The sequence below is a fragment of the Mirounga angustirostris genome, unplaced genomic scaffold (assembly GCF_029215605.1).
Source record: "Mirounga angustirostris isolate CCGP_5_RB_7025 unplaced genomic scaffold, mMirAng1.0.hap1 SCAF_2, whole genome shotgun sequence".
Lineage (NCBI taxonomy): Eukaryota > Metazoa > Chordata > Mammalia > Carnivora > Phocidae > Mirounga > Mirounga angustirostris.
In genome coordinates this window covers 93,661,234-93,688,563 of record NW_026991710.1, presented here as the reverse complement: position 1 = coordinate 93,688,563, position 27,330 = coordinate 93,661,234, and the positions used below count along the sequence as shown (strand labels likewise).

At 39.9% G+C, this 27,330-nt stretch overlaps 1 protein-coding gene and 1 pseudogene across 14 annotated transcripts in view; both read left to right on the top strand.

The window, feature by feature from the left end:
- The first annotated feature begins 9,560 nt into the window (after window positions 1-9,560).
- On the top strand, window positions 9,561-10,064 carry LOC123847558 (translationally-controlled tumor protein-like; annotated as a pseudogene).
- A 14,973-nt stretch (window positions 10,065-25,037) lies between these two features.
- CAMK2D (calcium/calmodulin dependent protein kinase II delta) overlaps window positions 25,038-27,330 on the top strand; it is a 326,597-nt gene continuing 324,304 nt past the window's right edge. For 5 of the 14 annotated variants that reach the window (XM_045880547.3, XM_045880542.3, XM_045880538.3 and 2 more), the window contains exon 1: window positions 25,041-25,749. In XM_045880547.3, coding sequence (XP_045736503.1) covers window positions 25,685-25,749 — 65 coding nt within the window. In that variant the 5' untranslated portion in view covers window positions 25,041-25,684. Of the gene's footprint in view, window positions 25,750-27,330 lie in introns of all 14 variants that reach the window. The other 9 variants (XM_045880534.3, XM_045880543.3, XM_045880535.3 and 6 more) reach the window with 5 other exon arrangements.

Sequence of the window (27,330 nt, the reverse complement as noted above, 5' to 3'; positions counted from 1 at the left end):
TCCATCATGACTCAGACTCTTTCTGAATCAGGGCCTGTGGACCAGCCATCAACAACATTTTCCTTTTTAGAACATGAGAGGTCTGAATTTTGCCACAGAGGCCTGCCTGCCAGGCAGACAGAACCTGCCAGTGCACACAGGAAGCAGGCCTATAATTTGAATGTTTGGCTTTTCATAACTCTGGCTATAAAATAAGAATCATCAAGACAAAAAAAAAATTGTGTGTTGGATGTTGGAATTACTACTCAGCTGCTCAAGAAATTCTCAGGATTTTTTAATCTTTGACCATACTAGCAAGCAATATCAGTTCACATTAACAGTCAGTTTTAAAAGCATAGTATAACTGTCCAGGTCTACCAATGTATCCTTTACCTGTGACACTTCTGAAAAACTTTAGCTATGTCTAAGATCCTTCAAACACACACACACACACACACACACAGTTAATTAAATATATCTTGCAAATATTTTTGAACACTTCCTAAAGCAAGGAACTGCTTCAATGTTCTCAGTTTATTTCTGGTCCTTGCAAAAATTTGAATTCGTATAATGTATTCCCAGGGGCTAGTGGTGTGTTAAATACCCAGTGGACTTTACATGGGTTTTTTTGATCATATCATCACATTAAATTTCATATTATTTTTCTACTGTGGAGGTAAAGACAGTTTATTCTTTATATTTATAAAATAAGTTTTGAATGAAGAAACTCTATGTAAGCATGCCTTGTGTCCTTATGTTGTAAATACTAGCCTTAGATATGTTTTAACATCTTTACTGTAATTCACCTTGATCAATGAGAAAAGGTTTTTAAAATCCTGCTTGAATGAGAATAACTACCTTCCGTAGGAAGTGAATTTTGATTTGGACTTTAAAGAATATGCTGGATTCTCCCAGCCAGGAAAGAAGGATAACAGCGTTGCTGGGTGGGAAAGTGATCCAAGCAAAGGCCTTGGAAAAGAAGAGCTGCCTGAACAGTTAGGGAACCCTGATTTTACAGATAAAACTACAGCTGCAGACAGATGGTCAGCGATGAATTTTAAGAGTTTGCATGCCATGCAATGAATTTGGGGCTTGATTCTTTGGAAGTTGGAGGGCAACAGATGCTTTTAAGCAAGGCAGTGGCCTGTTTCAGACAAATGATTGTTTGCTTACAGAAAGGGAGGAGAGAGAAAAAATGACAACAGAAAAGACCATTTACATGGCTATTCAAACAACAGTGGTCAAGGTATTTTGGCCTTAAAAATACCTCAGTCTTTTTCATCTAATTTTCTTGAAGCCTTTCTTTCTGACCAGCATTTAAAAAAAATTTATCATTCTGATTTTCCATTTGGCTCATTATCTTTAAACTTAAAATTGCTAGGAATGCCAATAGACTTTCCAATTCAAGACACAGGCCCATGTGATTTCTAAGTGTATATAATCTGCAAATACTAATATGAATCATCCTGCTTTAATTTTGAATCTATTAGAAAATGATTAAACTCTTCTCTTCTTGAATAATAAAATCACTTTCTACTTTTGCCCAATTCCTGATACTACAAACTCTCAATCATATTTACAAGAAATATATTTTTTTGAATTATATCAAAGTAAAGTTTATTTCCTTTTTTTTTTTTAAGATTTATTTATTTATTTGAGGGAGAGAGTGGACACAGAGGGAGACGGAGAAGCAGACTCCCCGCTGAGCAGGGAGCTGGACATGGGACTTGATCCCAGGACCCTGGGATCATGACCTGAACTGAGGCAGTTGCTTAACCAACTTGCCACCCAGGTGCCCTGTAAAGTTTATTTCTTGGGCACAGTATGATTCACTTGATTTTGTGAAAGAAATTCTAGGGAAAGATTAGAATATAACCAAGAGCTATTATGAAGCCAAGTCCAGTCGGCTGGCACATTTGATCCTATGTCCAACCCCTCACCACTGTGTTTCCTACAGTTGTACAGATGTCCCTCTTTCATCATCAGAGTTCAAAGGGACAATAACAATTACAGCAATATGGAGCAACAGGCCAGCAAACTGAGATGCCAACTTGACGAACTGCTCCAGTGGTAGCTGGTTTTATTAACGGTCAAACTTAGGCTGGGCCAAGTCTAGGGCTGGCAACTAGCCGTACAGATTAACTGTAGTCAGGGAAGATAAACTGCAAGGCAGGTACTAGATCAGCTTCTGAGGCCTAGAGTCGAAGCCACTAAGCCAGGGAGGACTATAGTCCAATATCCGACAGAACTTCATGGACAGGCGGAATCTGGGAAAGGTAGATATGTCTCACAATAAGAGGATGTTTAAAAAGATAAAAAAGGAAGTGAGGGAAGAACATCATACTTTGGTTATCTCTCCCCTTTGGGAAGAGGGAAGGACAGGTGCAAAGACAGGAAACAGCAAGGAGGCCAGTATGGCTGGACCACAGTAAACGAAGTGTAGAGTGGGAGTAGCTGGACTCAGAGAGGTAGCCAGAGGAAGATCATGTAGGGTTTTGAGGGTCAGAGAAGAGGCTTTGGATTTTACTGAGTGCAGGAAGAAATGACATAATCTGACAGGTTCTTTAAAATTCATACCAACTGTTGGATGGAAAATAGATTGTAGGTGTCTAGAGCAGAAGCAGGGAGACCAGTTAGAGACTCTTGCAGTAACTGAGGGAAGGGTTAATGGTTTCTCGAATAAGAATGGTAGCAATGGAGATATTGAGATGACAGATTTGGGATATATTTTGAGGTATAACCAACAAAATTTGCTGATGGGTGGGATGTGGGATAAAGAAAAGAAGCACGAAAGCCTTAAGCAACTTCAAAGATAGAGTTTTCATTAATTGTACAATGACTTATAGAGACTACTGAAAGAGTGGATTCAAGTGTTTAGGGTGAGGGACCAGGTGTGTGGTTAGGGACAAGAAGAGTCTGAGATGTCTATTCTATCCATGTGGACATGTCAAGTAGGTAATTGTATATATGAAAGTGAAGTTGAGGAAAAAGTCTAGGCTGGAGTCATGAACTTTGGCATCTACCCTGTATAGATATCATTTAACATCATAAAATTAGATTGAGATTACTTGAGAAGTGAGCATAAGTAAGGAACAATGGTGTTCCAAAAACTGAGTTTGGGAGGTTCCTAGATTTAGAGACTGAGAAAATGAAGAGGAACCCACTGGAGACAGGGAAAGAATGATGAGTGAGATAAGAGAGAGTGTTGTCGTAAAATCCAAGAGAAGACAGTGCTTCAAAATAAGAGTACTCATAAATTGTGCCAAATTCTGATGAGAGGTCAAGTAATTTGAGGACTAAAAATAGACTTTTAGATTGAGCAATAACAGGTCACAAGTGGCCTTGACAAGAGTAATTTTAGTTGACTAGGGAAGAAGGACTTGTGAAGTGGGTTCAAGAGAGAATAAGAGCTAGCAAGTAGAGTATAGACAATTCTTCCTTGAGTTTTTCTACAAAGAGGTATAATATGGAGAGAAGATGTTATAAAAACAGTTTTTGTTTTTGTTTTTTAGGTGAAAGATACTATAGTATATGTGTATGCTGATTTAGATGGTCCTGTAGAGACTGAAAATTATGATGACACGGAAAGGCAATACAACTGGAAAAAATGGATGTAGGTGTGTTCTGGGAGTAGCCAGCAACCTTGTTGGGGAATGGAGTGGGACTTGTGTAATCAATCACTCACATTTAGCTCTTCTCTCTCTCTGAATTCACCCTCATCCTAACCAGCCATACTTTATTCTTAGAGTGTCAAACTCAAAATTTCTGACAGCATATTAGTATTTCCTCTTCAATTTTTTATCTATTATACACACCACTCTCCTTCTTAGAGCTGTTTGTTATGCCTATTAACATTATTAAAAAATAACTTTTAACTCATGTTAAGTACCAACATAAAACTTTCCTCCTCTGCCTCACCCCCAAGATGTCTCTCACCCCAGAATCTTTTCCTTTACTATGCCACCATCATGGTAAAATGTAAAGAAAAGGAAAAATATGTTCTGAGCACGTTGGGTGAGAATATAAGGACTAATGTTTTTGTTTCATTGCAAAAATAATGAATATTTTAGAAGGATATTGATTGCTCTGATATTTTTGTATTATCCCTCTGTTTTCTAGCTGACCCTTCTGAACATAATCTCTTGCCTTTCTGGTTTACCATATCATCCAGTACCATTCCTACATGGTCAGTCCCAAATCCTGACTTCTCCTAATTTACCCTATACCCTCAGCATCCAAGTCTTAGCAGGATAGTTGATTTTAGGAGAAGACTTAAGGTTCTTGCCAAGAGAGTCAGCAGATAAAAGTTAAAGGCAAAGGTAGCATTTCTGAGATCATAGTTGATAAGTTTAATCAGCTGAGAATAGCTGATAACTCTTGCTGTTCCTGTATCCTGTTCGAATTTTTAAATACTCGACAGATAAATGCTACTGAGATGTATCCAGCAGTTACATCAGAGAATCTGCCTGATGTTAATTACTTTAGCCAGAAATTGTTGAGTGTTAAAATAGCTAAACCTGGGTAAGCACCTAAAGGATTGGTCAGAGTCCAGCAGTTTTGGCAGATTAACAAATGAAACTGAAGGGCCACTCTTTCAGAAGTTGTAACCCACAGAGTTAAATTCCAATTTTGCCAGCCTGGCCTCTTCCAGAGACCTTTAATTACATAATGAACCAACTACCACTCCATTTGCCCATAAAACTCAAGATAAGCCTATGAAGCATCAAATGAAGTAAAGATTTGCAAATTATCTGCCTATTTGGATGTGAACCTCCAAACTACATAATCCAAGACCTCGAGTTCTATTGGCTGTAGTTCTTTTATGGGATCATGTGATTTAGCTGGCCACTTGGATGAAGTTGAAGAAATAAATACTTTATCTACTAAGGATGTATTCATGGACACCAACACTTGGAACCATTTCTTGTTCCAAAAAATACCTGTTGCTGCTGTTGTTACTTCTATTTGTCTCCCACGTACAGTCAAGTTACTGTCATATGCACAGTATCAACAGCTGAATGTTTTGATCACTGAGTAGCTGGAATCCTTTCATTTGTCCAGACTGAACTTAATACTCCTACAAATGCTCCAGAAGATAAGAATAAAGAAGTAGGATTCATTGTTGCTTCTGAGATCTGAGGAAGGGCTCAAATCTTCCTCTTTCCAGAATGACAGAGAACCCCTACTCTGGCCTTACACATCTAAGCTTTTATCAGTGAAGGGGATTTTTATGATTCTCTTGCAGTTTACAACATAGAAATCACAGCAGGGACCCTGTGGCATTTAGACTTGCCTAAGCCCAACATGGGCCCTGGATATTCAACTGTATTCAGCTTAGGGAGGGAGAGTACTACAAAGTTCATAGTGCACGAGGCTACTTGGCCTCTCATATTCTAAGAGTGCTATAATTTAAATAATTTAAATGCAAAATAGAGTATCATATTTTATTACCTATGTCAGGATTTCTGTGAAACTTCATGACATTCTAGGGTATTTCTGTATTTCTTTCTGTCTGGGTTGAATTACAGTTCTTTGCATATTCTGAGCTGAGCTTATTCTTAGAGTATCATTTGCATATTTTGTCCTAAGTAAGTTTTGATCAAATCTGAATTATATAAGCCATTTTTCTTTTTGTATCATTTACGCTCCAGAAAGATATTTTTGTTTTTTTTTAAAAAGAGTCACATTAATAAATAATAAATATCACAACAAAATTAACAACCTTTATTTTCTCCATTTTTATTACTATAGTATTAAATCTGCATTGGCAATAATTCAACTCCTATATCTTAGGATGAGAACATAAGCAGAATCAGGAGAGCAATTTGATAGAATTGAAAGGTTTTAGAATCAGATAAGCTAGGACTGAGTCCTGGTTTTCCATCCTCCCGACTATATAAGCTTCCCAGCTTTCTTACCTGTGAAACGATAATAGTGTTATCTGTTGTTATGATCTGAATGTTTGTGTCTCCCCAAAAATTATACATTGAAATCATAAACCTCAGTGTGGTAATATTAGGATGCAGGCCCTTTGGGGAGTAATTAGGTCATGAGGATAGAGCTGTCATGAACGGGATTAGTGCTTTGTAAGAAGCACACAAGAGAGATCTTGCTTCTTTTCTCTCTCTGCTCTTCATGTGAGGATACATTGAAAAGAGGACCATCTGTGAACTAGGGAAAGAGCCTTCACCAGGAACCCAACTGTGCTAGCTCCCTGATCTCAGACTTTCAGTCTCCAGAACTGAGAAATAAATGTCTGTTATTTAAGCTATCCAGTCTGAAGTATATTTTTTGAGCAGCCCCAGCTGACTGGGACACCTAGCAAGTCCTGATTGGGTACATACAACACCCAGCACAATGCTTACCCAGAGGAAACTCTCAATGGCTTATCACACGTAACAGTTAACGCACCTGAAGCAGTCTTTTAATCCACTTTAACTCACTTCTAAAAACTATCCAGCACTTAATAGGTCCTAAGTTTGTTACCCAGTTGTGTGGATATGATCCACTTTGTGGTACAGATACAAAGTAAGCCACAATTTGTGGGTCAAGGAGTTCAGTGTGTACTGAGAGAGACAGATACATGAATAATGACAATGAAATGCCATACAAGTCCAAAGAGCTATTTGTGCAAAGCTCTTTTGGTTACAGAGGAAATGACTAACCATGAGATGTGGAGGTTTGGAAAGGGTTCACAGAGCAGGGGACTTTGGGGCTTAGAGATTCTGTAGGAATTTTTCCAATAAATAGAATTACTTAGTAGAGAGGGTCCTTAATGGGAAGCAAAGGGCACTGAATTGCTACTCTTTCTCCAGCAATATTAGACCCAAGATTTCTAGATATCCTTTGCTCTGAAACCTCAGGGAATGAAACTACTTCCTCACCACCACCCCACCTCCAGCTGCAGGCAAGACCAGCCACTACATGACCTTTAATCACTGTCCTGTGGCTTCTGAAACAAATCCCAGCATGCCTCAACACCAGCTCTCCTCTATCCAAGGTTCCCAGATGACCCAGTTTCACACAGATGTTCATCACCACCCTGTTCCCACCTTCCATGAATCTGACCATATCTCCCACACTTTTGGCTATCCAAGTCCTTCCACTCAAACTTATTTCCTGACATCAGAAAACTCCTCTCCTTCCTTAACATCTTCACTGAACATGTCCTTCAGATTTTTGCTGAAATTTAACTTGGCTCCTGAAAACACTGCTTTCCTGGACCGTTCAAGTGAAGGACTTATTTTTATTTTTTCCTCTCATGCTTAAGTACCATACACGCCTGGAGCTTGAGGTAGGGTCCTTTCTGCTCCCCGTTCCTACTTCCAAACAATCACTCCTTTCTCCCTTTGAAACTCTCATGTCTTTTGAAACATACATTCCCATACTGCGCCACCCTGTATCCCTCCTTGTCAGGCCACATATGGACATCTGAGTCATTGTTCTTCACTCATTAATACTTTTCCTGTCATTATGGTTATCTACTTCAAAACCCAGCTATATGATCCAACTACCACCTTGGCCTCTAAATTCTTTTGTTTCATTAGCTCCAGTAATCTTTTTTCCATATTTTCTCCATGACCCACATGTCATAGCTTCAAACTTCTCATTTTGATTGTCATCTCCTATTCTGCCAGTCTATTCCCTCTAGGACTCCACTCATGCAATTCACCAGCTCATGACGACCACCAATTCATTGACCCTATAATTCATATTTATTCATCATAACTCCATGTCTAAACATGTCATATTATCCAGCTTGTTTTTCATAATTCTGTCCTATAATTATTTCTCAAATGAATGTCTTTAGCTCCCTTTCTCCTTTCTCCCTCAAGCAATATTTCCTGGCAAAACCTAAACTCTGGTCAAATCCACCTATCTGTTGGATGCATTAATCTCTCCTGCATTCAAGTGGCTAACTACTCCTAGAGAATATTACATTATTGTGCTTATTGGAGTCACCCATGAACAATATCTTGCCCAAAACAATGGCTAATTTAATGTCTTCATCTGTCACTTCCTTATCTGAAATATTTTTTTCTAGGTGTATTTACTTATTATGGTGTGCTACAACTGTGAGTGTGTTTGTGTTTAAAGCCATCATAAGTGCACTTTTACACAGTGTTCCCTCTAGATGTAATATTTCATGTGTCAGTGTCATGACCCTTCACAACTTCTTTTTCAGCTCTTCAGAGAGTAGCCAAAATGCAGGATTTCCTCACCACTAGCTGGACCAAAAAGTTTAATTGTCAGAAATTGCTATACATATTTAGTGCATCAGACATTTGTTTTCTATTGTGTTTTGCCTTGTTTCACCACTTAAAGCCATTAAGAACCTATGGCAAGATCAGCCTTTAAATATCTAGCCATCTGGGCGCCTGGGTGGCTCAGTTGGTTAAGCGACTGCCTTCGGCTCCGGTCATGATCCTGCTCGGCAGGGAGCCTGCTTCTCCCTCTGACCCTCCCCGCTCTCGTGTGCTCTCTGTCTCTCTCATTCTCTCTGTCTCAAATAAATAAATAAAAAAAAATCTTAAATATCTAGCCATCTAACAACATAGTCTACTAACATTTTCTCTCACCCTGGTCCTCCATACAAGATTTTGGACCATGTGTAATTTCCCAACTTCTAATTATCAGATATTTTTAAATGACATTTAGCTTCTTACTATCAGGTGCTATTAAATGCACTGACCTCAGTTCTCCCAAAGCTCATGAAAGATACATCCTCATCTGAAATTATTGCTTTGTCCTGGATCTTGAATTTAATAAATGCTAAATCTAAGTCTGCTTTAGGAAAGCTGTTTTGTATCTGCTGCATCCTTTATTGAATTTTTAGGGGGGTGGGGCAAGTGACTATGGAGAAAGGCTCTGTTCCCTTATTTGTAGAATAATAAGAAGAAAAGAACAAATATCATGAGATTTTTGTGATGTTTCAATGAGTTAATATACATAAATATTTTAATGGAATCCTAGCACATAGTAAAAATTCAATAAATGTTGCTTTTATAATTATGATTATTATCTAGACCCATCCCTCAACACCTGGCTTCACATTACTAAATGCATGCCAGTCCAAGAGAAGAATACTCAATTTTTTTTTTCTTTTTTTGCTTAGTTGTCTTTGCTCCTTTGTCATCTTTTCTTTCCTTCTCTCCAGGCAATCTCTTCCAGTCTTTTATTGGCTTCTCTTCCCAGTAGGTATTCTATTGGCCTCTCCCTATCCTTATTGTTAACTCTAATACTTCACTTCAATTACATTATATTCCAATTTCATTAAGATTCTCTGGGAAATTTATAAAATAATAATTGCATAATAACCATCTTAATGGTACAATTGTTTAGAAGTAAAGATTCCAACAAATATTAAAATTAATTTTAACATTTGTTAGTCACAGGAGATCCATAGTCAGTGTATCTATTTCCCTTTTCAAATTTACCGGAAGCCCTTAATGAAATGTCTATCCAGCTTTTTCGCTCTCTACTAGCTTCCACTTGAGCATTGCTCTTGCTGCATCACACCTGGGAAGAGCTCCCACTTCCTGCTAAACCAGCGCTGCCCTTGGTTCTCTCCAGGTGCCCTCATGGTCATCTGCCAGGGCCTCATCAGCCATGATGAGATGTTCTTCAACATCCATAAGATCCGGGAGAGCCCAGATCCTGTGCCTAGAGGCGGAGGTCAGTAAGACAGAGCAAACATTGATGACTTGCTCATTGGTGGAAATGCCTCCGCTGAGGGCGCGGAGGGCGAAGGTACCTAAAGCACAGTAATCACTAGCATTGATATTGTCACGAACCATCACTTGCAGGAAACCAGCCTCACAAAAGAAGCCTACAAGTACATCAAAGATTACATGAACTCTATCAAAGGCAGACTTGAAGAACAGAGACCAAAAAGAGCAAAACCTTTTATGACAGGGGCTGCAGAACAAATGAAGCACATTCTTGCTAATTTCAAAAACTACCAATTCTTTATTGCTAATAACATGAATCCAGATAACATGGTTGCTCTGCTGGACTACTATGAGTATAGTGTGACCCCATCTATGATTTTCTTTAAGGATGTTTTAGAAATGGAAAAATGTTAACCAACTTGGCTATTACTTTGGATGTATCACCTGTCCTCATAACCGGCTGTTGCTTTTTATCCACACAATACCAGGATTTAGACAAATGAGACTGAAGCCATCTTGAGCTCTTCATTAATTTTGGGCTTGATTTACTTGGAGCAGAGGCATTGTTTTAAGGGAAAAAAAAAACATGTCATGTAGATTGTCTAAAAATAGAATACAATCTAAAACAAACAAAAAGTGTCCATCAGTACTACTAGATTATTAACAAGGAGTGCAAATTTCAAGCCCTCTAGTGGTCAATACCATCCATGTTGCTCACACTCTAAGACTTCCTCAAAGATAAAAAATTACTACAACTTCCAAAAATATTTCCACCATAAGATGACAGGCCATTATCTTTGTCCCCCAAACAGTGTACCATGTTCAAGTTCAAGCTGAATAATTCATTATATCAAAAAAAGAGTTGTGAATACCAGTGTTAATTCTTAAAAATCATGTACTTATCTTTACTAGTAATAAAAAAAAAAAATCAAGAAACCAAGATAAATTGTCAATACTTCCTGCCTTGGGTTTGGATCATATCCTTTAGTAACACAGTATATTTATTTTTTTTATTATGGCGTATCATATAGGCTTTAGGAGCAGGTATGACTACTTATTATTTATATGCATGGCTTAGAGGAGTTAATAAATATTTCTAAGTATTGGGTTCTACTAGTTTAAAAAATCTCGGTCATAATATGTACCTTATAGGAATTATGAAAAGGAAACAAAATTAAAATGTATACCTTAACTAGCATACTGCACGAAACAGAAAAGTGCTCATGAAGTCACTAAAATAATCGTGGTGGTGCTACTTTTGAATGATAAAGGAAAACTAAGATATTTCTCAGTCACTGAGCACCAAAATAATAGACTCCCTCTATGATGATGACATATAAGTAGGAAGGAGCAAATCCTAATGGGTAGTTTTTTTCCCCTAATGGGTAGTTTTTTTTTTTAAGATTTTATTTATTTATTTGACAGAGAGAGACACAGCATGAGAGGGAACACAAGCAGGGGGAGTGGGAGCGGGAGAAGTAGGCTTCCTGCCGAGCAGGGAGCCCAATGCGGGGCTTGATCCCAGGACTCTGGGATCATGACCTGAGCCGAAGGCAGATGCTTAACAACTGAGCCACCCAGGCGCTCCCCCAATCGGTAGTTATGCAGATATTTTTAATATAGAATCTATAGGATGTGGTAACATTGGAAATAAGGAATACAAGGAAGAGATCAAACATTACTACAAGGATTGAATTTGAAGAAGTGGGGAAATGGTACCATTAACAGAAATTGAGAGTTTGGAAAGAATATACTGTGGATCAAAATATGAAGTGAGATAGAAGAATGAGCAACTCTGGAGAGCTATAGGGGCTAGGGATCATGATGTGGGAGTTATCTATATGGAGCCGGGAGGCAAGGATTTTGGCAGCGCTATCCACTCCAAAGTAGAGTGAAAGGCCTAAATTTAAAGAAAAAAGGGAAAGAAGAAGAACAAGGCAGAAATATGAATACTGCAGAAACAATTCTTAGCAGTAGGAAAACCAGGAGAACTGGAATTGAGGAAGTCAAAGGAAGACTCATTTCAAGAGAAGGTGGTAATTGGCTATGCAGATTTCCACAGATTCTCATGAGGATGAGGCTTGAGTCAAGCTGCCTGGATTTGGTCATTGGGAGTCCCTGGCCTGGTTATTAGTAGGTTTCTTAGATTGGTAGAGGGATGGAAACGAGAATGCACAGACTTAAACGGATGGCAGTGGTAAAACCCATCTGAATGCAAATCCTTCTTTTACATTTCTGAGGACCACTTGGAATCTGGCTTTGCCAGCCTGTTGGAAGAGCCTAGTTTGAAGTTCAGGGAGTGGACCACGGAAATGTGCTCAGGAAATGAGGTGAGCTAGGAAAAGGGCTTGACTCTAGTCCCTGAAATATTTAGTGAGGACTTAGGAGTTTATTATTAACTTTCCCCCTTCCCACTTAGTCATATTTGCAGATCCTAACCCGAATTAGTCCTGAGATGAAGTAAGAAACTAAGTTGAGGAATGGGAGTACCAGAGCCAGGGAGAAGCAAAAATTGGACAAGGCCTACAAAGGAGAGAGGAAGGATGTGTTCAGCTAAACCTCTGTAGTTAAGAGGTGATAGTTACATAAGCAATATGTTTAGAAAATGAGTCACCTATCTCTCTGGAAAAGCAGTTGCTGATTGTCCAATATTATTTGCTCACTTAAGGCTTAGTGTAGCTAAGTATCAAAGTAGGAAATTCACTGGTTTTCCCCTGAAGACCTGACTTCCGTAGTCCATGTGTTTACTCCACACTGTTTCTCCCCTTAAAGAGCAGCCAAACCTACATAGCTAAATATTTTCAGAGTTACCCATTTGAAAAATATAAAGTGTGTCTATGAGTATCTAGCTGTGGCATGTAAAATGAATAAAAATATGGAAGATAATATATAGTAATTAAAAATGCACCTTCTGTGGCTCTGTAGTAGAAAACTATCTCAGAGGGTTGTGAGTCATATAGTAAACACTCAAAAAGTGTTACCTATTATTATTACCTTAGTATAAAACTTGAGTATAAAACTTGAAACGGCCCTTATTTCTAGCGGGAAATAAAGTTATTTAAACATTTAATGCTCCAATTTTCTCATTCCATAAGATGAAAAAAGCCATGTTGCTTACATGATCACTGGGAAACTATGACATGCAAAGAATAGTTACTACTATTCCTCTATCCTTTTTCCCCAACACCAAATAAGGAAATCTCCAGGAAAAAAACATAGAATTGATAAATTCTAAGCTTCTTTTTGATTCTGGAATATACATTCTAATTCTCAAATATATGCAATTTCAAAAGTTTTACCTCTTTAGAACATTCACTGCTTTTAGTACACACATAAAAGGTATTCAGTGAAGGAAAATCCCAAAACACTGGAAAGAAATAATTCATACACCTACCTCCCCCCCCACAAGATAATCACAGTTAAAATTTAGGCAGTTGTTTGAAGTTTGAGAATTTTATTATCTCTCATCTCTCACTAAGCTCTCTCTCTCTCTCTATCCATCCATCCAAATAACCAAACATAAATCAAATATAAAACAGATTAAGCTAAACTAAACTAAATTGGGATTAAAATAGACTCTCTCTAGTTACTTGAATTTTTAGTTAACATATTGTGACATTTTTCCATGCCAGAACTTTGCAAAGCATGATTTGATGCAATACTAGCTGCATATATTTTATTGCATGACATGCTAGTATTTGAAAGAACTTCTTGTGTTTCCATTGTTGAACTCCTCAAAATATCTTCAGACAACCTGTTAATAATGCAGTACAAACTCATTACAATAGGGAGAATACCACCTGACGTTTCAGAAGAAAGAAGTCAGAGGTAAGATATGCATAGGACTTGGGGTCTGGCCTCAAGATGTTTAAAGAAGTCTTCCAAGAAGGGAAATGGAGAATTGGGCAAAGTCCATGATATAAGAGCTTAAAATTAGGGGATACCGTAAAGTAATTTTGATAACTAAACTAATGAGTACTTTGATTAGCCAGGTGAGCAGATTATTCTGATAACTTGATCTGAAGGAATTTCCTGAAGCAAACAGTAAAGTTATTTATTGATTTATAGTACTATATTTCCTCGGCATAATTTTCCTAAAAACAACAGAAAAACCAAACTCTAAGGCATGCTAACATAGATAGTCTATAGTATTATCTAATTCCTATTAACACAGATGGTCTCAACTGTCAACGTGTCTTTTATAATTTTATTTAAAATTTTTAAAAGATTTTATTTATTTATTTGACAGAAAGAGGGAGAGAGAGAGCGAGCACAAGTGGGGGGAGCAACAGGCAGAGGGAGAAGCAGGTTCCCCGCTGAGCAGGGAGCCCGATGAGGGGCTTGAACCCAGGACCCTGGGATCATGACCTGAGCCGAAGGCAGACGTTTAACCAACTGACCCCTCAGGCGCCCCTATCATTTTAATATTAATTTTCCAAATATATTTTAAATATTCAATTATCTCTATTTTCACCACCACTGCCTAAATCCATGCTATCACTTTCTCTTACTTTGTCTTTTAAACTGATCGCTTTAGATTGCTAGCATTCATTTTCCACGAGGCAGCCAGACAGAACTCTGGGATACATGCATTTTTAAATCCTTACAGTGTTTCCACACCGTTTTTCTTTCTTCATTTTTTTTTTTTTTTTGAGTACGTTCCACACCCAGTGTGGAACACAATGTGGGTCTTGCAATCACGACACAGATCAAGACCTAAGCTAAGATCAAGAGTCAGAGGCTTAACCAACTGAGCGACCCAGGTCCCCCTTCACACTGTTTTTCATATAGTTTTAAGTTCCCCATGAGAGCTCCCCAGACCCATCCCTATAGCCTCATTTGGCTCACTGCATGCTATCCATGGTAGACCTTTTTTGGTTCCTTGAATTTGCCATGTTCCATCTATTAGAATGCTTTATCCTGCACTTTTTTTAAAAAAACATTTTATTTTTAAGTAATCACTACACCCAATGTGGGGCTCGAACTCACAACCCTGAGATCAAGAGTCACATATTCTTCCAATTGAGCCAGCCAGGCACCTTGCTTGTCCCTGACTTTCTTTTATCTAGTTAATTCCTACTTATTTTTCAGATCTCATTTGCTCATCCACTCTCAGAAAAACCTTCTTTGACTACTCCACCAAGACAAATATTGTACATTCTCATAGCTCCTTATATTCTTCCTTTACATTATTTAAATTTTTTTTACAAATAATTGATTTAATGCCTATCCCCCCCAAATAGTGGGGACACTTTATTTTGCTCTACAATCTGTGCTCAGGGTGCATGGCATAATATATGAACACACAATTTAGACAATAAATGTCTCAAAATTAATGGCACAATTCACATTTAAGCTGCAGAAGGAAGTACTTTGTTTTCCATGTACTTTGATAACCCACCCAGCTTAATTGCCTCTGCCTCCAAAAACACCTTTAAACTCTTAATTTGAGGGCACAGCTTCTTTGTTAAATGAACCAAGTAGTTGTGAAAAAAAAGTGTTGCTTACAAATAAGCTATTAATTGAATTTTTTTTTCTTGGAGTAATAAATGAAATAGAAAATCATGAAAAATGGGAAGGTTTTAGAGAAAAATGTGCATGGCCCCTTGCAGTGGTATTGCTATAGCCTCCAGGACCTCTAAAAATCTGTTTCTCCTATTGAATGAAATGTGTGTGTGTGTGTGTGTGTGTGTGTAGTAGGGAGTGAAAATAGTAAACTGGTTCTTTTATTTATTTTTTTAACTTGAACCATATAGATACTTGTTCTGACTGAAGTTGGACCATTTTACAACATAGCTAAATCTCAATAACCTCACTAATGGAAACTGGCTTAATGTGGAAACATAAAATATGGTCATAACCCAAACCACCTATTTCCATTCACTCATTAATTATACTTTTATTCATAAACTTTAAGTTATAGTGATAATTTACATTTATACAGGATTTTCAATTTTAAGAGGTTTTTTTTTTACACGCTTTGTTTTAGATAGGGCAGGCTAAACTACAGAAACAGAAAGGATCCTTAAAATTCAGTTCCTTTTAGAACAAAAGTTTATTTCTTTAGTCTAAAGCAGGGGTTCCAGGTTAGCAGCAGCTCTGCTCTCTCGCTCTTGCTCTCTTTTTTATTTTTTATTTATTTTTATTTTTTTATTTTTAATTTTTTTTGTTATGTTAATCCCCATACATTACATCATTAGTTTTTGATGTAGTGTTCCATGATTCATTGTTTGTGCATAACACCCAGTGCTCCATGCAGAACGTGCCCTCCTCAATACCCACCACCAGGCTAACCCATCCTCCCCTCCTCCCCTCTAGAACCCTCAGAGGGAGAGTGAGAGAGAGACAAAGGCTCCCCGCTGAGCAGAGAGCCCAGTGCGGGACTCTATCCCAGGACCCTGAGATCATGACCCGAGCGGAAGGCAGACACTTAACTGACAGGTGCCCCTAGCAGCTCTGCTCTTATGAAATCTTTCAGGGATCCGGGCTGACAGTGGCTCTGCTATCTTCAACATGACACAAGATTATCCTAGGATTTGCCTCCCAGTCATTCTGGAAATGTGATGAACATTAAGGAGCATGCGTGAGGAGTTGTTTTGCAGGGGTGGGAGCTGGGAAGAATGCAAAAACCCGAAGTGGTATACATCACTTCTGTTCACATTTCTTTGCCAAGAATTTAATCTGGAGGCAGGAAATTCTCGTAGGTGTATGCTACCTATGTGCTCGGCTCCAACCCTATTTTTGTAGTAGGATAGAACAGATTCTGGTGGACAGGTTTAACTACATGTATTATCTCATCGGCCAAATAAAAATTTAAAGCCACTTCTCTTTCTACTTTTTAAAGGAATGAATGAGCATATCTCTAACCAACTTCTGAGAAGCAAAGAAGCAAAGAGGTAAGATATATTAGAGGTCTTGGTGATCTAGGAAATGACTAAGGTATTTGAATAACAAATTATAATAAATAATAATAAATCAGCTAGACCGGTCAAGCAAATAGGACAGAAGTTACTATAACTATACAGGATTTGTTGATAATAAATTGAATAAGAAAACATTTTAAAATCTGTTCTGAGTTGAGTTTGTGTTGCCTAGTTGATACTTAACCATCCAGCCAAGCCTTGACATTGACCCCTACATGAAGAAAAACAACTTTCAACTTTTGGCAAACATAATTTAAACCATTGACTTTTTTTAAAAGTTAGGTTTGAAAATGAAGATAGATGAGGGAAATGCCAACCTCCTCTAAAGCCACATAAATTGAGAAGAGTTTTAGAACAGATAAGAGGATAAGGGCAACTGGCTGGCTCAGTAAGTTAAGTGTCTGCCTTTGGCTCAGGTCATGATCCCAGGGTCCTAGGATCTAGTCGCACATCAGGCTCCGTGCTCAGCAGGGAGTCTGCTTCTCTCTCTACCCCTCCTCCCAGCTCGTGCTCTGTCTCTCATGCTCTCTTTCTCAAATAAATAGATACAATCTTTAAAAAAAGCAGGAATAGACAAATAGATGAATAGAACATAGAAAGTAATGAAGCAATTCCATGTATAAATGACTATGACTCTTTTTTTCAGAGCTTATCTATATTTATTTGTTAAATGAATAAATCAATACATATCCATCAGCTCCAGTTGTTTTAACTTTGCTCTACACAAATTTGCCGAATCTCCTAGGCTGACTATGAGTAGAGAGACACAGACAACTACACTGTCTATTCAGAATCCTTTTGACTTGGACTCTCCTTTGTTTTTTTGTTTTGTTTTGTTTTTTGTTTTTGATGTAGTGTTCCATGATTCATTGTTTGCGTATATCACCCAGTGCTCCTTTCAATACATGCCCTCTTTAATACCCATCACCAGGCTAACCCATCCCTCCACCCTCCTCCCCTCTAGAACCCTTAGTTTGTTTCTCAGAGTCCATAGTCTCTCATGGTTCATCTCCCCCTCTGACTACCCCCCTTCATTTTTCCCTTCCTATTATCTTTTTTTTTTTTTAACATATAATGTATTATTTGTTTCAGAGGTACAGGTCTGTGATTCATCAGTCTTACACAATTCACAGCGCTCACCATAGCACATACCCTCCCCAATGTCTATCACCCAACCACCCCAACCCTCCCACCCCCCACCACTCCAGCAACTCTCAGTTTGCTTCCTGAGATTAAGAATTCCTCATATCAGTGAGATCATATGAAACTTGTCTTTCTCTGATTGACTTATTTCACTTAGTACGTGAAATAAGACTATATGACTTTTTAAAAGGTCTTTTAAAGAAGTGGGAAAAGACGAACTATTCAGCTAATGCATTGGCAAAATGAGCTCTTTTAGGGAAATAAGATGAAAATAGATAACTGCCTCATACCATTCACAACAATAAATTTTAGACAGGTTAAAAATACTAATCATAACAGTATTAAGAGAAAATATAGGCAAATATATAACCTTGTGAACAGAAAAGTCTTCTTAAACAAGTTGTAAGAAACAGACAAAAACAGATCATGCAGGGCTTTCTAAAACATTTTGGTTTCTATTTCAAGATGACTAGAAAAGTGATTGAAATATTTTAGCAGAGGAATTGTGGGATCAGTTTGTTTTCAAAAGATCATTCTCTCAGATATACGGAGGAGATGGAAACTAGCATAAGAATTAATGGAGTTGGGAGGGTTTCTCAGCAAATTGTTTGAGAGATGACAACAGTTTGGTCTAGAATGCCAGTGATGAGAAATACGAAGTGGACAGATAATTCTAGAAATACTTGGGACTCACAGTATGGGGTGGTGACAAGAGAGATGCATCTATGAAACTAAGCAGGGTCCAGACCAGGAGATGCCTGATAGGACATATTAAAGATTTTGGACTTTTTTTCTAAGGATATATGGTGAGGAGCAACATACTAGATTTCTTTAGTATGAATTCACTACAGAAAGGTGACCTAACACCCTAATCCAAGTGAGAAAAGGTAGTGGCCTAAAGGAAAGCGTTTGCAGTAGGGATGGCATGAGATACAGGGACATATGATTGGCTGGGGGAGTAAGGGAGAGGGACTGTTACAGGTAACCCTCAAGTTTCACCGAGATACGGAAGAGGTGCAAGTGAGGAGGGAATATAGGAGATGAATCTTTGACATGTTAAATCAGACATAGAGGTGGAATATCTAAGAGGAAATTTCCAACAGGGAGCTGAAAACACATGTCTGAAGCTCAGGGAGGGATTGGAGTTTGAGATGAAGATTTCAGAGTCATTAGCATTTTAATATCTAGCAGACTCTTGTTTTTTTCCCCTCCCCATTCTCTGTGTGCCTGTGAAGAAAGGGGAGCCCTACTCCTTGGGGGTTTATGTCCCTTCTTTCCCCTTCCCCTTAGCTAGGGGTCAAGGACTGACTGGTGAAGGAATAGGAAAGTCCATACATGGAAAGGAACAAAATCTGGATGTAATCTACACTCTAGAGCTGCATGTAGATCAAGTGGAGGCTGGGACTTTGCCTGAAGTCACACGCTGGGTTGTTTGTTTGTTTTTGTCCTGCTTCCTCCACATCCTTATTCTTTTCTCTGAGAGCTCTGCCTCAATAAGTCACTTGTCCAGACATTTTTGTCTCAGGTCTACATATGGAGAGCCAAATTTAAGACAGGTAACAATCAAGATAATGAGTTATTAAAGCAGCCTGAGAAGGGTGTCCAAAGTAAGAAAAAGAGCAGCCTAAAATGGAATGCTGAAGAACACCATTTACCATAAAGGTGGAGAAAAAAGAGCTCAGGAATGGGACTGAAAAAAGGAGACAGAAATGTTGTGGGGGCGGGGAGGTGCTGTGAATGGAAAATGTGGCGTTAGACATGAAAACCCACGGAGAACATTTTAAACCCAGTATGAAATGATACAGAGAAGTCAAGCAATGGAAGGATTGAAAATGATCTATTATATATAGACACAAAAAGCCCTCATTACACCCTTTTAAAGATTGGACATTTTTAGTATTTTGGAGACAAAGACTGATGATAACATATATTCTTTTTTTTTTAATCTTTTTTTTTTTTTTTAAGATTTTATTTTATTTATTTGAGAGAGAGAGACAGAGAGAGAGCATGAGAGGGGGGAGGGTCGGGAGGGTCAGAGGGAGAAGCAGACTCCCTGCGGAGCAGGGAGCCCGATGCGGGACTCGATCCCGGGACTCCAGGATCATGACCTGAGCTGAAGGCAGTCGCTCAACCAACTGAGCCACCCAGGCGCCCTTTTTTTTTTTTTTTAAATAAAAGGATTTTTAAGCACCTGTGTTATGGCACAAGCCCTGTACCAGTGCTGCAGCCGGAGACTGACAGTTCCTGCCCCCAAGGGGCCAATAGTCACAGTCCAGTGGGATAAATGTTGCAACAGTAGTAAGTGAAAGTCATTACCCATGCACAGAGGAAGACTCAACATCTGCCAATTCGTGTTGCTACTTTGTTAATGATGAACAACCTTTTATACAGTTGTTTTGATTTATACATCATATTTAATATAATCTTCTGCTACAGTTCTTTTTAACAGAGTGTTAGGTATCTTGGTAGAGGATCAAATATGCTAACCCATATACTTGGAAGAAATGGGAAAAAAGCTACTTCATTGTGGGGCTATCCCTTATTTCCTCGTTCATTTACACATTTATGTTTATTTGTAGGGAAAAATTACTTCTTTCAGGACCTGATGAAACAAAGAATACCTTTTCTGTTATGAGCTTTTGTTTTATGAATAGTTCATTTCTTCAGCTGCAAATTCATCTTTCCTGAATGGAGAGTTTGGTGAATAGATTATCCGCTCACTAGTGACCATATTTGTGTCTGGCTCTATGTGGTTAAATTATTATTCCTTGAGAAGGCTAACTGGAAGTAACAACAGCAAGTTGCTTTCTCCTCCTTGCCTCTAAATCTTCAATGAAAAGTGGCTACAATACAGACCGTGCTAAAATTCTCGCAGCAATCTACTTATTACTGATAGTCTTCACTCTGGGGAGCTATGGAGATAGCATCATCTGTTCATTGTTCCTTGCCTTGTAATTCTGTAGCAAGGAAAATCAATGAATGTCAATATCTGTTTTGTTTACTTAAGTATTAGAAACTTATCCTTTCCTAGTGGGACTACTGAAGGCTTGCCTTTTAATTGGCTTGCCTTTTAATTGCAAATGGCCAAAAAGAGAAAAAAGATCTTCTATCTTTGGTTCTCCGGTTGTATTTGTATATAGTGATCATTTTCAGTCTGTCTTCTATCTCTTTGCTACTTTTTGTCAGGTGATGCTACCACACACACACAAAAGGAATGGAATATATTTATAGCAAAATATTGTGTGGTCTTGGTACTAATGTGATTTCATCTGATAGAAGTCTAGCAATATAAGGAGCAATAGGGCTCTGCTTACAACTAGTTTACCCCCAAGCCTCCAACCCTTAAACTTCACTCCTCCTGCTTTGCTTGTTGTTACCTTTTCCAGTATTAAAGAATACACTTTAAAAGAAGATAAAATTATAAATGCTTTTCTTCCACCTCAGCAAATAGAATATTAGGAGCTTCTAACACTAGCTGATCTCAATTTTTGTGTGATTAATCTAAATCAATTGAGAAACCGAGTATGTACATGTTTATAATTTTTTTCCATTTACATTTGAACAACGCATTTTATTTTTTTGGATAATCTTCAGCTCATATTTGTTACTAAATTTTAGAAAATTTCTTAACTTAAATCTGGTAATCCTTCATTCTCATTCTGTAACTTCTGATGTTCTTTTCACATTTATGACTTTCTATTTCTTCACATCATAAGATGGATCTTCTTTCATAGTAGTGGTGGTGTTTAACTAGTTTAGGAATTACAAAAACTCATTTCAAAGCCACATTTTTCATTTCCTTACATTGACTTGTGTCTTCACAGTGAGATCTAATCATTTGAAACTTTTGGCATCTGTCTTTTATTACAATGTAAAATTTAGTAAGGCTGGTATATCTAAAAAAACCCGGCAATTCCTTCTTCCTTTATGGACTTCAATGGTAAGAAAATTAGTACTAGATCCTTTTCCTTTGATGTCAATTTTTAATGTATTTAAAAAATCCATTTCTTTGCATAGGCAATTTTAATCATGGGATACTGTGACTATCTTGACTGAAAATGATCACCCTTAGAGTAAGAAGTTTTGTTGGTGTATTAATTATCAACAACTAGGGGCGCCTGGGTGGCTCAGTCATTAAGCATCTGCCTTCAGCTCAGGTCATGATCCCAGGATCCTGGGATCGAGCCCCGCATCGGGCTCCCTGCTCAGCGGGAAGCCTGCTTCTCCCTCTCCCACTCCCCCTGCTTGTGTTACCTCTCTTGCTATCTCTCTCTCTGTCAAATAAATAAATAAAATCTTAAAAAAATAAAAATAATAATTATCAACAACTAACTTTAATATAAAAATTGTAATTAGGTAATTTAAACTCCAAAATAATTAATCTGCCCATTCAATAAAATTCATTGAGCAGCTGTTATGTGCCAGGCACTATTCTAGTTGCTGGAAGTAGAGCAGTGAACAAAATAGACAATAACTCATGCCTTTGGGGAGTTTATATTTTAGTTGGGAAGTATAGACAATTAACAAGGAAAAAAATAAAATTTATAGTATACTAGATGGTAGTAGATATTAAGGGGGAAAAACAAAGCAGGCAGTGAAAATAGAAATCGTGTCTGAAAAATGTGCAGTAATTGATAGAATGGCTAGGGAAATCTGCATTGATACGGTGATATTTGAGAGAATACTGGTAGGAGATGAAGAAATGAAATAGGAGACATGAATATTCCAGGAAAGAGAGAATAGCAAACGGGAAGTTCCAGGAGCATGCCAAGTTATGCTCCAGGAACAGCAGAGGCGAATGTGGCTGGAGTAGAATGGGCCAGGGCACAAATTGAGGGTAGGAAGACTAATGGAGTAGGGGTGGAGGGCAGATCCCTGAGGGCCTTGTAAGTCATTTTTAGAATTTTGGTTTTTAGTCTAATTGAGATGCTAAGCCTTCAGAAGTTTTTGAGCAAAGGCATGATTTATTCTGACTGAAGTTTTAAGGGGACCATTATGCCTGACGTGAAGAGACTAGAATGAAGGGGGGCAAGGGCAGAAGCAGGAGACCAGGAAGAAGGCAAGAGATGATAATCCAAGTGGAATTTCTGTGTAACTTTAGAAGGATTACTGTCTTAAGAAAGCCCAAACTTCAGAAATAACTGTCAGTATTTGTTTAAATAAGATAAATATTTTAATCAGTCTAAGATATAAATCAAGAAACAGCACAAATATTGAGTAAGCAGTACTTAAAATACACATTTATTGTTGAATAATACATCAGTATTAAAACTTACGTTTCCTTCATTGTATCATACAATCATCATAACCATTCACAATTATTGGTAGTTTGAATAACTGAGATAAATACTGTAATTATGTAGGCCTCATTACTTGAATATTTAAAAAAAATTTTTTTTCTTCCCTGGAGTTGTAAAATTTAATATTATCTTTATTGTTTTAATTTTACTTTTTGTTCCATTTTTAGATTCAGAGAAAATTAAATTATTGCATTATAACTTGGAACCATCTTGCTAAATATTTAAGATATGTTAAAAATCTTTAGCATAGACTGAATCTTTTTTTTCAATTTTATAGCTCAATTATTAATACTTAGACACCTGTTTCTTTCTTCATATAGCTTTTGGTATCATCTTGTATTATTACATTTTACACAATGTTCTAATTGCTTTTTACCGCTGGGAATACAAAGACATACAAAGTTCAAGTTTGTTATAATAACTGTTAAAATTTGTAAATATTTTGAAAACTTAAGTAAAAACTCTACTATTGACAGATTAGCATTCCCCAGATGAGGAAATGAGGGAATTAACGATTATGTGTAACCGTGGACAAGGTAATTTACTAATCAGTAGCAGCCCCTGGGAGCAAGCAACAATTCCTCTAAATTTTAGATTGTTTGTATATCCAAGTTATCTTTCATCTTCCAGCTGTGGAATTTTGAGTCCATGATGGAATGCTAATGATGAACAAATTAGCAGAACTGCGAAGTTTTTAGGGTCCCATGTTGTAGAACAAAGGACAGTAGTTTGGAAATACCGTTCATAACCCTTTTGTTCTGCCTTTAAATTTGCAGTTGCATAGTTTATTAAAGACATAAGACTGCAAGAATGGCCCAGGGATTGTTTTAGCAATCAGCGATTTATTTTAAACGTAATGCATAATTATTTTTCCCCTATCTACTGTATGCTAATGAATAGGACGTATTCTTCATTAAGTGGCTTTTCAGACAGTCATTTACAAAGTATACGTATGTGTCAGATCTTTGACCATTCAAGCAGCGCACACTCGCCCTGTTCTCTCCCCTTCCCTTTTTTTCTTCGCAAAACGAAAACGGGCTAGAACGTGTTCCCGTGACGCTAGTGACGTGAGTCCCAACCGGGTCGCGTGACCGACACCCAACCTTCCCAGCACCCTGCCCCCGCAGCCGGGGCAGGAAATCTCGCGAGAAACCGCCTTACTATCAGAACTTAACTGAGGTTCCAGCGAGTTACTCTGAAAGGAAGGTGTGGCTCAATGGGGGAGTTTTTGCTTTCATTCTAGCATTCATGGTCGAAGCAAAGGCCTTCTGGGGTTGCCAGAGTCTGAGCAACCCAGCCTAGAAAACGGCGGGGGGAAGTGGAGGGTGAGGCGGCAGTCATATCAGAAGTGAAACGTGGCGCACGGCGGGCGTCGCCCCTCGCTAAACGGGCTTCTGCTGGGGTGGGCCCGGAGTCACTGGGAGGCTGTGGGAGGCTGGGACCCTTCTAAGGAAGCTGTCAGTTGCCCACATCCGCCCCCCGCTGTGTCAACACGGAGCGGCGCCGAGATGAAATGGTGGCTCACCTCGCCCTCCCACCCGGGGCACCGCGGCTCGCGGGTCGGCTTGCAGCGGTTTCTAGTGCCCCGCGCCCCCAACAGGGCCGGGGCCCTACACGGGCCCCGGCAGCATCCCCAGGCAGCTCACGACTTAACCCCGCATCTTTCCGCTAAATCCATTCCAGATTTAGGCAGCAGCTCTATAGCGAGTTTAACTGGGTAATTTTGACGTCTCGCCTCCTTCACCTAAACCCTCTCTAGGCTTCTCCCTCGTACATCCTCCTCCCCCCACCTGGTCTCTCCCTAGACGGCTTTGCGCGAGTGTGAGACCCAGGGCGGGAGAGCGAGATCCGCGAAGGCATAGGGTTGGGAGTCGCTAGAGGGAGGTGTGGGACCGGCGAGGAGGGGGCTTGGAGAGGGAAGGGGTGCGGGCAGGCCGAGGGAGTGGTGGGAGGAGGCGGCGGGGGGGGGGGGTGAGGGGGTAGGAGGCGGAGGCCTGGGGACGGCCGACTAGGCTTCGCCCCATCGGAGCGCTCTTTTCTCTCGCCGCGCAGTCTCGAAGCAGCGCGGTCTCGTGGGGGAGCGTCAGGCAGCCGAGGTGCCCGCGGGAGGCAGGCCGGCCCCGGGCGCGCACGCTCGGCCGAGCCCCGGCGCGCCCCGCGCCCGCGCCTGCTGACAGCTGCAGCTGGGCTCGAGCTGTCCGCTCCCAGCTCCTCGGCCTCCGCCCCCTCGGGCTCCCTCCCCTCCGCCCCTACCCCTCCAGCCCGGTGCGCTAGTTTCGCAACTGCTTGCCTCTCGCCCCGTGCCGGGCTGTTGTCCATTTCCCGGCCCCTTCTTCCTGAGCACTTTGCCCCCTGCATTTGGAGAGAGGGGCTGGAAAGGGGGCGGGTGGAGCGTCCAGAGGAGAAGGAAGCAAGGGCCGGAGGAGGAGGAGGAGGAGGAGGAGGAGGAAGAGAATCGGCGGACCGTGGGGAGGAGACCCCACGCCACCCTTTCTGGTCATCTCCCCTCCCGCCCCGCCCCGCCCCTGCGCACACTCCCTCCCGGGCGAGCTACTTTCGGACGAGGAAAGTGAGGGCGGCCCTGGGTGACAGTGCCGCGGGGCCAGTCCCGGGGAAGCCGCGCGTCTGCTCGAGTCTCGTCTGCCGCGCTCCCAGCCAGGGACCGAGGATGGCTTCGACCACAACCTGCACCAGGTTCACGGACGAGTATCAGCTTTTCGAGGAGCTCGGAAAGTAAGCGCTTTACCCGCATCCGCATGTTCCCTTTCCAGCAGAGGGCGGGTCGCGTTACCCCAGACCCACCGGCCTCCCGCGTGGGGCGAGGGAGTTTGGGAGACCAGAGGAGTGGGAGGAGGGCCAGTGGTGTGGCAGCTCTGAGAAAGGTACTGCCTTAGCAAGAGGAGGGGACAGAGACGGGAAAAGACCCTCCACCCCAGCTGGTGGCCCATTCCGATGATCCTAAACCCACCTTCTCCCACTCCCCCACCCTCTTGCACTAGAGACTTAGTGGATTTACGATCCCTGCAGTTGTAGCTGTCATCCTGAGAAGTGTGCGAGCGTGTGTGTGTGTGTGTGTAGAGGAAACAAGAACCCATGTAAAATGCAACATAGATCATGTTTTCTGTAAATAGAGATGCCTCCTGGTTAGCCGGCGTGTCGGCCGTACAACCCACGTACGGATGAGAACTCACTGCCACAGACGGTGCCATATTTATTGATGCCGAAAGTTCAACTTGTCGTAGAGTCTATTTCGCATCCAGTAGTTGTTCTGTCCAGGAAAAGGGTCACCCAAAGGAACTCGACCCCCTGCCCCATATCCACTATTAATCTTTGCACTAGATTAGTCGCTCATCATCATCCTTCCTACGATTTACATGTGCCTCTTCGCATTCTCTGGGAGGATTTATTTATACAGGCAACGGGAAAGACCTCGAGACCGAGAGAAAGCTTCCCAAGGGTAGCCTAGCGTTGTATAAAACGACCTCCTACGCCCGACAGGCAGAACTACTCGGAGAATTTAAGGAAGGGGACCGGAGACCTCCTGAGGACCTGTGTGCTTAGGGAGCTAGGGGCCAAACCGTGAATGTTGATTTATGTAGCATCCAACCCAAACCCAATTCCTCTATCGCTAGTGTCGACTATTACTTATGAAAGGGGTGCGTTTGTATGTATGTGGTTGTTTTATACAATTGAATTCAAGAAAATGTAATTACCCTTTAAATGTAATGAAAATTATATCCTTATATATTTATATGTTGTCTGCTGTTAAAACATGGAGACTATGTCGGAAGAGCAGCTTAATTCAAATCTCTCCCTTCCCCCAGCTCAAAACAGGGCACAGAGAAATCACCATATCAGGATTTGTTAAACAACACAAATGTTCCCAAGATTTATATTTTAATGAAAACAATCGCCATATTTACTTACTCGGAGCCACATTAATTTTTTTTCTAACAAAATAAATAGGCAGCAGATTTTTGCTGCTCCTCCTCAGCCATGCTCTTTGCAGGGTTTCTTTCTTTTTTTTTCTCAGAGCATTTGGTGCTGTGTGAGTGTGATTGTAAAATGTTTTCAAATTTCATGTGCAAACAAGAGCCATCATAATTGGCAGTTCCTTTCATTTTGTTGATTAATAATGTGTGCTCCCAGTTAAATAAAATTTACTTTTATTCTTCAACATTAAAGAAGGTTTGGGTTTCCAGGAAGAATCGTTCATTTTCTGGATATTACTGTAGTGCACTGATATTTTACAAATCACTAAATGCAATAAAAATGCTCAGATTGTTGTAATTTTTTAAAGGGATATCAGAGCTG